This window comes from Callionymus lyra, chromosome 18, assembly GCF_982586985.1.
Source record: "Callionymus lyra chromosome 18, fCalLyr1.hap1.1, whole genome shotgun sequence".
Taxonomy (NCBI): Eukaryota; Metazoa; Chordata; class Actinopteri; order Syngnathiformes; family Callionymidae; genus Callionymus; species Callionymus lyra.
In genome coordinates, this window is record NC_141835.1 from 5,274,228 (window position 1) to 5,286,913 (window position 12,686).

General features: G+C 41.5%; 1 protein-coding gene across 2 annotated transcripts in view; it reads right to left on the reverse strand.

Annotated features, from left to right (window-relative positions):
• Positions 1 to 12,470, reverse strand: part of rab3gap2 (RAB3 GTPase activating protein subunit 2 (non-catalytic)) — a 22,177-nt gene extending 9,707 nt beyond the window's left edge. Inside the window, exons 1-13 of one of the 2 annotated variants that reach the window (XM_087779296.1) lie at positions 12,359 to 12,470; positions 12,118 to 12,254; positions 11,926 to 12,017; positions 10,558 to 10,675; positions 10,406 to 10,487; positions 10,120 to 10,167; positions 9,978 to 10,053; positions 7,291 to 7,392; positions 6,997 to 7,096; positions 6,677 to 6,775; positions 5,123 to 5,271; positions 4,973 to 5,052; positions 4,643 to 4,735 (exon numbers count right to left, since the gene is read on the reverse strand). In XM_087779296.1, coding sequence (XP_087635422.1) covers positions 4,643 to 4,735; positions 4,973 to 5,052; positions 5,123 to 5,271; positions 6,677 to 6,775; positions 6,997 to 7,096; positions 7,291 to 7,392; positions 9,978 to 10,053; positions 10,120 to 10,167; positions 10,406 to 10,487; positions 10,558 to 10,675; positions 11,926 to 12,017; positions 12,118 to 12,229 — 1,151 coding nt within the window. In that variant the 5' untranslated portion in view covers positions 12,230 to 12,254; positions 12,359 to 12,470. Of the gene's footprint in view, positions 1 to 4,642; positions 4,736 to 4,972; positions 5,053 to 5,122; positions 5,272 to 6,676; positions 6,776 to 6,996; positions 7,097 to 7,290; positions 7,393 to 9,977; positions 10,054 to 10,119; positions 10,168 to 10,405; positions 10,488 to 10,557; positions 10,676 to 11,925; positions 12,018 to 12,117 lie in introns of both variants that reach the window. The other variant, XM_087779295.1, reaches the window with a different exon arrangement.
• Between the last annotated feature and the right edge of the window lie 216 nt (positions 12,471 to 12,686).

Below are 12,686 nucleotides of genomic sequence, written 5' to 3' on the forward strand. Positions count from 1 at the left end.
TTGTCGAATGATTAACGACATTTATTTGAACTTACAAACTCAACATTTCACACCCATCTCAACAACCTCCTCAGTAAAGGTGACATGAACAGCTCCCACAACGCTTTGCCGCCCAGTCAACCAATAACAATCACTTTCTATTGACAAAGCAAGAATTTAGAATTAAATACAGTATTGTAGCGAATGTTTAGCCGTTAGTCATTAGAGCAGTGTGCAGAAAGGCATCATGGGAGTTCAGTCACGGTGCCAACAAGACAACTAATATGACGGTAATTACACTGTATGTAAAAGTTTGTAGTACTGTGAGCAAGAAAAAGAAATCCGTGGGATTAGAACCTGGATATATCAGGGGATCAAAGTACCTGATCGATAGAACCTGGATATGTCAGGGGATCAAAGTACCTGATCGATAGAACCTGGATATGTCAGAGGATCAAAGTACCTGATCGATAGAACCTGGATATGTCAGGGGATCAAAGTACCTGATCGATAGAACCTGGATATGTCAGGGGATCAAAGTACCTGATCGATAGAACCTGGATATGTCAGGGGATCAAAGTACCTGATCGATAGTACCTGGATATGTCAGAGGATCAAAGTACCTGATCGATAGAACCTGGATATGTCAGAGGATCAAAGTACCTGATCGATAGAACCTGGATATGTCAGGGGATCAAAGTACCTGATCGATAGAACCTGGATATGTCAGGGGATCAAAGTACCTGATCGATAGAACCTGGATATGTCAGAGGATCAAAGTACCTGATCGATAGAACCTGGATATGTCAGGGGATCAAAGTACCTGATCGATAGAACCTGGATATGTCAGAGGATCAAAGTACCTGATCGATAGAACCTGGATATGTCAGGGGATCAAAGTACCTGATCGATAGAACCTGGATATGTCAGAGGATCAAAGTACCTGATCGATAGAACCTGGATATATCAGGGGATCAAAGTACCTGATCGATAGAACCTGGATATGTCAGGGGATCAAAGTACCTGATCGATAGAACCTGGACATGTCAGGGGATCAAAGTACCTGATCGATAGAACCTGGATATGTCAGAGGATCAAAGTACCTGATCGATAGAACCTGGATATGTCAGGGGATCAAAGTACCTGATCGATAGAACCTGGACATGTCAGGGGATCAAAGTACCTGATCGATAGAACCTGGACATGTCAGGGGATCAAAGTACCTGATCGATAGAACCTGGATATGTCAGGGGATCAAAGTACCTGATCGATAGAACCTGGATATGTCAGAGGATCAAAGTACCTGATCGATAGAACCTGGATATGTCAGAGGATCAAAGTACCTGATCGATAGAACCTGGATATGTCAGAGGATCAAAGTACCTGATCGATAGAACCTGGATATGTCAGAGGATCAAAGTACCTGATCGATAGAACCTGGATATGTCAGAGGATCAAAGTACCTGATCGATAGAACCTGGATATGTCAGAGGATCAAAGTACCTGATCGATAGAACCTGGATATGTCAGAGGATCAAAGTACCTGATCGATAGAACCTGGATATGTCAGGGGATCAAAGTACCTGATCGATAGAACCTGGATATGTCAGAGGATCAAAGTACCTGATCGATAGAACCTGGATATGTCAGAGGATCAAAGTACCTGATCGATAGAACCTGGATATGTCAGGGGATCAAAGTACCTGATCGATAGAACCTGGATATGTCAGAGGATCAAAGTACCTGATCGATAGAACCTGGATATGTCAGAGGATCAAAGTACCTGATCGATAGAACCTGGATATGTCAGGGGATCAAAGTACCTGATCGATAGAACCTGGATATGTCAGAGGATCAAAGTACCTGATCGATAGAACCTGGATATGTCAGAGGATCAAAGTACCTGATCGATAGAACCTGGATATGTCAGAGGATCAAAGTACCTGATCGATAGAACCTGGATATGTCAGGGGATCAAAGTACCTGATCGATAGAACCTGGATATGTCAGAGGATCAAAGTACCTGATCGATAGAACCTGGATATGTCAGGGGATCAAAGTACCTGATCGATAGAACCTGGATATGTCAGAGGATCAAAGTACCTGATCGATAGAACCTGGATATATCAGGGGATCAAAGTACCTGATCGATAGAACCTGGATATGTCAGGGGATCAAAGTACCTGATCGATAGAACCTGGACATGTCAGGGGATCAAAGTACCTGATCGATAGAACCTGGATATGTCAGAGGATCAAAGTACCTGATCGATAGAACCTGGATATGTCAGGGGATCAAAGTACCTGATCGATAGAACCTGGACATGTCAGGGGATCAAAGTACCTGATCGATAGAACCTGGACATGTCAGGGGATCAAAGTACCTGATCGATAGAACCTGGATATGTCAGGGGATCAAAGTACCTGATCGATAGAACCTGGATATGTCAGAGGATCAAAGTACCTGATCGATAGAACCTGGATATGTCAGAGGATCAAAGTACCTGATCGATAGAACCTGGATATGTCAGAGGATCAAAGTACCTGATCGATAGAACCTGGATATGTCAGAGGATCAAAGTACCTGATCGATAGAACCTGGATATGTCAGAGGATCAAAGTACCTGATCGATAGAACCTGGATATGTCAGAGGATCAAAGTACCTGATCGATAGAACCTGGATATGTCAGAGGATCAAAGTACCTGATCGATAGAACCTGGATATATCAGGGGATCAAAGTACCTGATCGATAGAACCTGGATATGTCAGGGGATCAAAGTACCTGATCGATAGAACCTGGACATGTCAGGGGATCAAAGTACCTGATCGATAGAACCTGGATATGTCAGAGGATCAAAGTACCTGATCGATAGAACCTGGATATGTCAGGGGATCAAAGTACCTGATCGATAGAACCTGGACATGTCAGGGGATCAAAGTACCTGATCGATAGAACCTGGACATGTCAGGGGATCAAAGTACCTGATCGATAGAACCTGGATATGTCAGGGGATCAAAGTACCTGATTGATAGAACCTGGATATGTCAGGGGATCAAAGTACCTGATCGATAGAACCTGGATATGTCAGAGGATCAAAGTACCTGATCGATAGAACCTGGATATGTCAGGGGATCAAAGTACCTGATCGATAGAACCTGGATATGTCAGGGGATCAAAGTACCTGATCGATAGAACCTGGATATGTCAGGGGATCAAAGTACCTGATCGATAGAACCTGGATATGTCAGGGGATCAAAGTACCTGATCGATAGAACCTGGATATGTCAGAGGATCAAAGTACCTGATCGATAGAACCTGGATATGTCAGGGGATCAAAGTACCTGATCGATAGAACCTGGACATGTCAGGGGATCAAAGTACCTGATCGATAGAACCTGGATATGTTAGGGGATCAAAGTACCTGATCGATAGAACCTGGATATGTCAGGGGATCAAAGTACCTGATCGATAGAACCTGGATATGTCAGAGGATCAAAGTACCTGATCGATAGAACCTGGATATGTCAGGGGATCAAAGTACCTGATCGATAGAACCTGGATATGTCAGGGGATCAAAGTACCTGATCGATAGAACCTGGATATGTCAGGGGATCAAAGCACCTGATCGATAGAACCTGGATATGTCAGGGGATCAAAGTACCTGATCGATAGAACCTGGATATGTCAGGGGATCAAAGTACCTGATCGATAGAACCTGGATATGTCAGGGGATCAAAGTACCTGATCGATAGAACCTGGATATGTCAGGGGATCAAAGCACCTGATCGATAGAACCTGGATATGTCAGGGGATCAAAGCACCTGATCGATAGAACCTGGATATGTCAGGGGATCAAAGCACCTGATCGATAGAACCTGGATATGTCAGGGGATCAAAGCACCTGATCGATAGAACCTGGATATGTCAGGGGATCAAAGTACCTGATTGATAGAACCTGGATATGTCAGAGGATCAAAGTACCTGATCGATAGAACCTGGATATGTCAGGGGATCAAAGTACCTGATCGATAGAACCTGGATATGTCAGGGGATCAAAGTACCTGATCGATAGAACCTGGACATGTCATGGGATCAAAGTACCTGATCGATAGAACCTGGATATGTCAGGGGATCAAAGTATCTGATCGATAGAACCTGGATATGTCAGGGGATCAAAGTACCTGATCGATAGAACCTGGATATGTCAGAGGATCAAAGTACCTGATCAATAGAACCTGGATATGTCAGGGGATCAAAGTACCTGATCGATAGAACCTGGATATGTCAGAGGATCAAAGTACCTGATCGATAGAACCTGGATATGTCAGGGGATCAAAGTACCTGATCGATAGAACCTGGATATGTCAGGGGATCAAAGTACCTGATCGATAGAACCTGGATATGTCAGGGGATCAAAGTACCTGATCGATAGAACCTGGATATATCAGGGGATCAAAGTACCTGATCGATAGAACCTGGACATGTCAGAGGATCAAAGTACCTGATCGATAGAACCTGGACATGTCAGAGGATCAAAGTACCTGATCGATAGAACCTGGACATGTCAGAGGATCAAAGTACCTGATCGATAGAACCTGGACATGTCAGGGGATCAAAGTACCTGATCGATAGAACCTGGATATGTCAGAGGATCAAAGTACCTGATCGATAGAGGCGTCGCTGCCTCCACTTTCTGCTTCGGCTTCTGTGCCGCTTCCTCTTCGTTCTTGTTTTTATTCCAGCCCAGCCATCCGCTGTGAGAGACGGACCGTTAAAACGAGATGAAGCAGCTGGAGGCCTGTTTAGAGTCTGGTTCTGTTCAAGGTTTCTGCCTCGCAAATGCTAAAATACATTTTCAAAATCACATTAAACAGATCGGACACATTAATATGTACAGAAATTTCAAGATATATATAGTTTAAAACAGGATAATGGTCAGGAAAAGTCAGAATACACTTCATCCATCCATCATCGCGACTCCACGCACACACCTGGCGGCGCTGAAGAGAGCCGAAGTCAGTTTACTGGCCACTGCGAGAGCCACGTGAGAGAGAAGAGGCTGCGAGCTTCCCTGAGAAGAAGACAAGATCGCAAACCGGTCATGAAAACAATCCTCGCCGGTGCGACGTCGACACACTCACGTCTACCGAGTAGTAGAAGCCCGTGTACGGCCCACCTCCCACGGTGACGTACTGGCTCATGGCGGGGGGGCTGCCTTTCACCGACGCGCTGAAGCCCCCCAGGACGGAGGCGTTTTTCAACTGGTCGAACACGGACAACGTCATGACGCCTTCGGGACGAGAGAGACGAGATGTCGATGAAGTAAAAGATGGTTTGATTTCTTCCAAATGTCATGAATATCTGTCTGGATGACGCTCGGACCACTGAGGGAACCTCTGGGAGAACACGGGTCAGTGCCAACGTGACCCCTCTGTGAAATCCCTCTACGCCATTTAATGGAACCTGTGATGGTTTTTTTTTTTTCCCCCACTTGGTGACGATAAGGAATGAGGTCAATGAGGAGAAATCTGGAGATCAAAGTCCTGCTAATTTGTTCTGCAGCGAATGCTTCAAAATATAAACAGAAAGCAGCCAAAGATAATCACAAAAATCAGTTGGAATCAACACGTGCCCAAGAACAACTTTTCTCATTTCGTCTCTCATGATCCAAGATTGTATTTCTCCTTATTTTGTTTGAATAACACGTCTGATGTTGATTTACACAGTTTTACTTATATTGCAGACATCCATCATCTCTGTCCCTTATCTTATCTTAAACACTGGCATCTTTATAGGTCACCACATCAACGCGAACAATAAACCACTTTAATTTATATCTTAACTTCTGACAGGCCACATAAGATGACTCATCAGGTTTTGATTTGGATCCTTTTTTTTTGTCTGTTTCTGTATGAAAGTACATCAGTGCCATCAGAATATTGATATATATTTGTTTCAAATATTGAAAGGTTGAATTAATTTCAATTATTCAATATTTGTTATATTTTAATTTCAATTATTCAATATTTTTTAATTCGTAGCCTTTTAAATCCAATATTAAAAAAATGTAAAGCATTTTAAATTCAATATAAAAAAAATATGAAGCCTTTTAAAGTCATCATAACAGAGCCACCAGACAAAACCAAACGAGCACCGAGTTACTGGATCATACATAAACGATCAGGTGACGTCATCACTGCTGCATCAGTTTAGATATTTTCATGACAAAGTATCAACTTTGTTTTAACGTCTGGAGTTTAAACATCTTACACGACATCTCGAGATTATTATTATTATTATTATTATCTCACGATCAATCTGAAGATTCTGTGATGACGTCACCTGATCGTTTATGCCAGTATGATCCAGTCGGTGCTCGTTTGGTTTTGTCTGGTGGCTCCTTTATGATGACTTTAAAAGGCTTCATATTTTTTTTATATTGAATTTAAAATGCTTCAAAAACATTTATATTGAATTTAAAATTCTTAAAATTGTTTTATATTAATTTTTAAAAAGCTATGAAACAAAAAATATTGAATAATTGAAATTAAAATCGAACAAATATACAATTGAAATGAATTGAACCTTTCAATATTTAAAAAAAAAAAAAAATTAAACCGGTCAATATTCTGATGGCACTGATTTACTTCCATTTTTCTGCAATTTGAAAGTGGAATTAACTTGGAAACACTTACCGACACTACAGTGATCCACGATGTTGTCCATGTCCTGAAGACCCCACTTCTTGTAAGCGAGAGGCGGAGGCTGGATGGCATCACTTCCTGCAGCTGCCGCTAAAAGACAGCATTGTACGTGTGTTAGGTTGAACATAAAAGCTGAACTAGTTTATTTCTACGTCTATCACGGCTCTACAGGTGTGTTGGTCGATGGTACCTGGTGTTTTAGTCGCCATCTCTATCACCCGGGGGCGGCACATTTGTGAAACATTCTTATAAGTCTCACACCGGATTAGATGTGACCATCAAATAACGTCGACACAAACAAAAACAAGTACCTCTCGCCACCTGATTCCGACAAGCTCGCAGAGACTGGAAGAGGCTGAAGCCATCGATGGTGACCAGAGCTGCAGGGTAGAGGATGCTCAGCTCTTCATGCTGTGAGGAAGCACATATGTTATCTCACTTTATCATTTCAATTTCAATTCATTTATGCATTTTTATAATAGAAGAGGATGTGTATAAGTTGAATATTTATAGTTAAATGAGTCGATGATGAAGTGAAAAGAGATCAATGACCTATTATCTTGGTGTGCGATTGTCTGCGTCAACAAAGGGGAAATTAACCCAACCTGCTCGGTCACTCCAGGATGACGAGGGATTTCATACGTGCGACACTTGAGCCTTCGAACAGGATCTTCGTGCAGGAGCTGAGACAGCAGCAGGACGCCGCTCTGGTGAGGAACACAGTGATGAAGTCATTGAACGCATCGTTTACTACCATCATTTGTGTGTGTTGTTGTGATGTGTGACTCTATTGTATCATCAGTGTGTGTTTGTTGTGTGACTCTATTGTATCATCAGTGTGTGTGTGTTGTTGTGATGTGACTCTATTGTATCATCAGTGTGTGTGTGTTGTAGTGATGTGTGACTCTATTGTATCATCAGTGTGTGTTTGTTGTGTGACTCTATTGTATCATCAGTGTGTGTGTGTTGTTGTGATGTGTGACTCTATTGTATCATCAGTGTGTGTGTGTTGTAGTGATGTGTGACTCTATTGTATCATCAGTGTGTGTTTGTTGTGTGACTCTATTGTATCATCAGTGTGTGTGTGTTGTTGTGATGTGTGACTCTATTGTATCATCAGTGTGTGTTTGTTGTGTGACTCTATTGTATCATCAGTGTGTGTGTGTTGTTGTGATGTGTGACTCTATTGTATCATCAGTGTGTGTGTGTTGTAGTGATGTGTGACTCTATTGTATCATCAGTGTGTGTTTGTTGTGTGACTCTATTGTATCATCAGTGTGTGTGTGTTGTTGTGATGTGTGACTCTATTGTATCATCAGTGTGTGTTTGTTGTGTGACTCTATTGTATCATCAGTGTGTGTGTGTTGTTGTGATGTGTGACTCTATTGTATCATCAGTGTGTGTGTGTTGTAGTGATGTGTGACTCTATTGTATCATCAGTGTGTGTGTGTTGTGTGACTCTATTGTATCATCAGTGTGTGTGTGTTGTTGTGATGTGTGACTCTATTGTATCATCAGTGTGTGTGTGTTGTTGTGATGTGTGACTCTATTGTATCATCAGTGTGTGTGTGTTGTTGTGATGTGTGACTCTATTGTATCATCAGTGTGTGTGTGTTGTGTGACTCTATTGTATCATCAGTGTGTGTGTGTTGTTGTGATGTGTGACTCTATTGTATAATCAGTGAGTGTGTGTTGTTGTGATGTGTGACTCTATTGTGTCATCAGTGTGTGTGTGTTGTTGTGATGTGTGACTCTATTGTATCATCAGTGTGTGTGTGTTGTTGTGATGTGTGACTCTATTGTATCATCAGTGTGTGTGTGTTGTTGTGATGTGTGACTCTATTGTATCATCAGTGTGTGTGTTGTTGTGATGTGTGACTCTATTGTATCATCAGTGTGTGTGTGTTGTTGTGATGTGTGACTCTCTTGTATCATCAGTGTGTGTGTGTGTTGCTGTAATGTGTGACTCAATTGTATCATCAGTGTGTGTGTGTGTTGCTGTAATGTGTGACTCTATTGTATAATCAGTGTGTGTGTGTTGTTGTGATGTGTGACTCTATTGTATCATCAGTGTGTGTGTTGTTGTGATGTGTGACTCTATTGCATCATCAGTGTGTGTGTTGTTGTGATGTGTGACTCTATTGTATAATCAGTGTGTGTGTGTTGTTGTGATGTGTGACTCTATTGTATCATCAGTGTGTGTGTGTTGTTGTGATGTGTGACTCTATTGTATCATCAGTGTGTGTTGTTGTGATGTGTGACTCTCTTGTATCATCAGTGTGTGTGTGTGTTGCTGTAATGTGTGACTCAATTGTATCATCAGTGTGTATGTGTTGTTGTGATGTGTGACTCTATTGTATCATCAGTATGTGTGTGTTGTTGTGATGTGTGACTCTATTCTATCATCTGTGTGTGTTTGTTGTTGTGATGTGTGACTCTACTGTATCATCAGTGTGTGTGTGTTGTTGTGATGTGTGACTCTATTGTATCATCAGTGTGTGTGTGTTGTTGTGATGTGTGACTCTATTGTATCATCAGTGTGTGTGTGTTGTTGTGATGTGTGACTCTATTGTATCCTCAGTGTGTGTGTGTTGTTGTGATGTGTGACTATATTGTATCATCAGTGTGTGTGTTGTTGTGATGTGTGACTCTATTGTATCATCAGTGTGTGTGTGTGTTGTTGTGATGTGTGACTCTATTGTATCATCAGTGTGTGTGTGTTGTTGTGATGTGTGACTCTATTGTATCATCAGTGTGTGTTGTTGTGATGTGTGACTCTATTGTATCATCAGTGTGTGTTTGTTGTTGTGATGTGTGGCTCTATTGCATCATCAGTGTGTGTGTGTTGTTGTGATGTGTGACTCTATTGTATCATCAGTGTGTGTTTGTTGTTGTGATGTGTGACTCTATTGTATCATCAGTGTGTGTGTTGTTGTGATGTGTGACTCTATTGTATCATCAGTGTGTGTTTGTCCAAATCTCTCTTTTAATTGAAATATTAGAAAATGATCTAAAGCTCCGCCCACTGAAAACTCTTAGATTTTCTGGAGATTAAATCTTGTTGACCATAACCACAGCCACTCTGAGGTTTGTCACCGTGTGTCATTAAACCGGGAAGTCTCCAACTCCAAGGGACTCGTTGTATAAACAAAGCGGGGCGTGATCAGATGACTGGAGGAGGAGTGAAGCCATTATTACGTCATAATGGACTCTCGTAACCTCTCGTTCGTCCAGATTTCAGGGCAACTTTATTTAAGTTAAGAAATAACACATTTAAGTCACAACATCATACCTCGGTGTAGAACCGGACGTGTCCTGAGGTGAAACCAACTACGATACAGGTCCAGTCAGGCCGGCCAGTGGAGCTCCTGTAAATATTGAAGGTTTGAATTCTCAGGATTTTCAAACAAAACATAAAAAAAATTCAAACCCACCTCTTTTGACTTGCCAAGGGGATGCAGATGGAGCTGCTCACACACTCTCTGTAGGGAGACACTCTATAAATAACTGTAATATATACGTCTTGGCTGATCAATCTAGATATAGTAATAACGAGCACATTATCAAGATGTTTAACTTGAAATTGTACAAATGGCCAAAACGGCTGGAGAAACAACTCATGGACTCCAGAGAAAGCATATCTGACGAGTCAGCAAAAAAGAACCCGCCGACGAGGAAAGTTCTGAGGGACATGTTTTTGACAGAAAGAGCGTTTCTCACCCATCCTCGGGGCTCAGGGATCCACTCCAGGACACGGCGAGGGTCATCTCCTCTCTGCCGGCATCATCCGTGCGCCACTTCGCTGTGAACGTCAAACATGTCCACAAGTTGAGAGGACAAACACCAGCAACATTTGCAACAGGTGTCTTTACCTGAGAGGAAGACAGCCTTCTGTTCACGTGCGACCACGAGTAGATCCGAGCAGGGCGACAGGGACACGACGCAGTCCTGCAGCCAAGGTCCGCTCGGTTCTGTGGGGTCACTTTCCAGCTGCAAAACAAACACTTTTCATGTTTTTACTCAAGTGTTTGTTGTGTTTCATGAATATCAGCGCGTGTCAAGTTTGATCGATCGATCTGAAAATGTGCCGGAACCGCTGAGTTCCCCGTTGAACTGGGCTTGAGTTCTTTTCGTCACCACTATGAAGATGTAGAACACATGTCATAGTTTATCAAGACTATTTTCAGCTTGATCAAGGACACGCATCGTCAATCTATCACAACAATTTCCTACTTTACACTCGACAAAACTCCCTCGTAACTCAAGGCGAGTGAAACGTTTGTTTATAATAATAAAAGTTATAAAATGTATCCGTTAGTGACAATTGATCCATTCGCACATTGTTTTTTAGGACGCGCTGCTTTGCCTTGTCGAGTCGGACCAGCCATGTTTACATGACATTTCAGTTCCGCTTATTTCAATAATAATACTTCGTAACTGTGCTTTATATTTCCATTGCTGTATATTTAAAGTTCAACTAATGTGTCAATTTAAGTGCGTCTTAAATTGACGTTTGAGTCTATTGTATCATCAGTATGTGTCTTTTTGTACAAAACTCTCTTTTAATAAAGATATATAAATTGGAAAAATTATCTTAAGCCCTGCCCACTGATAATGCTTGGTTTTTCTTTTAGGTTTTTGCTCTCGTAACCTCTCATTCGCTCGGATTTCCGACTGGGGAACAACTTTATGAAGTAACTTAAAACATTGTCATGATGAAAACTGCATTTTGGAGAAGAAAACTTCAACATTTACGACATGCGAGGAGAGACAAGGAGAGTCACATTTTCACATTAGTTCTCCTTTAAACAACTTACGGCGTGTTTGTAAAAAATCTGGGCTATTCATTTGCTTTTTCTATGCATATTTTGAGACGGATTTTCTAATTTGACAAAAATGATTAACATTAATAGACACTGAGCTTCCAATCGTACCAACATTTTGGAAATCAGGTAAATATTAAGCAAGTTATGACATTTTGAAACTCGGTTTAAGGAAAAAGGTCACACCTAAAATATTGAACTTTGCATTAAGGAGGTTGACCATTTTCACTGGTTTTAATGGATAACTTCCTAAATATTCATCCCAGGGAAATGATACTGGTATCAATGGAATCGTCTCGACAGGACCTGCCTGATGATACTAGCAATACATTCATCTTTAAAACTCTAAGCACATACCAAGCACTAATACTATCTCACTACAGTATCTTCTTTCATGGAGGAAAAATGAAAGCAAACCTCTTTTGTAGCAGGTGTTCTCTCTGGATCTTTACTGTTGTCATTCTCCCAGGATGACTCCCAGTCAGATGTTTCCCAAGAGAGTTCATTCTCTGAAAGAAAAGGAAGATGATGTTGAAGATCAAGAACCAAAACCAACTTGTCGACGAAACCATTTGCTTCTCAAAGAGGATGAGCTTGAACTTCCAGGACCTGCTTGTTGGTTCTTCTCTTCCACGGGCGCGACTTTCTGGTCCTGGAACAGGAATTCCCGGACGGTTTTGAGCTCCTGGAGCCTGCAGAACTCCAACAAGCTGCACGACATGTCTCCCGTCCAGCTCGGTGTCAAACTGGGGAGATATTAGCCGGTTAGCCTTGTTTTTTGGCTAGCAGTCCAGTTTCCACGCAGATTAAATGAAGTTGACTGAGTGACAGTCGGTTTAAAACGACTAACCAGGAATGTCGAGTTACTTCTCCACGTCTTTAAATGCCTGACAACTTTTGTTATTATAACTAGTAAGCTAGTTTTCCACACGTAAGCTAACGTGTTGACACATCACTAGCACAACAACAATGGAGTACTTCCGGTGTAGAGTTGAGCTTCTTTCTTTCAAAATAAATGCACGAGTTCAAACATTTACGCTGGAATGAGACAAAATACAAAGTGTTCTCACTATTTTATAATAAATCTCCCTCTCTCTCTATATATATATATACATATTGAAGAAAAGAACAGGAGTACGTACATGTTAGCAACATGAAAAAACAACTCTTATTGTGTA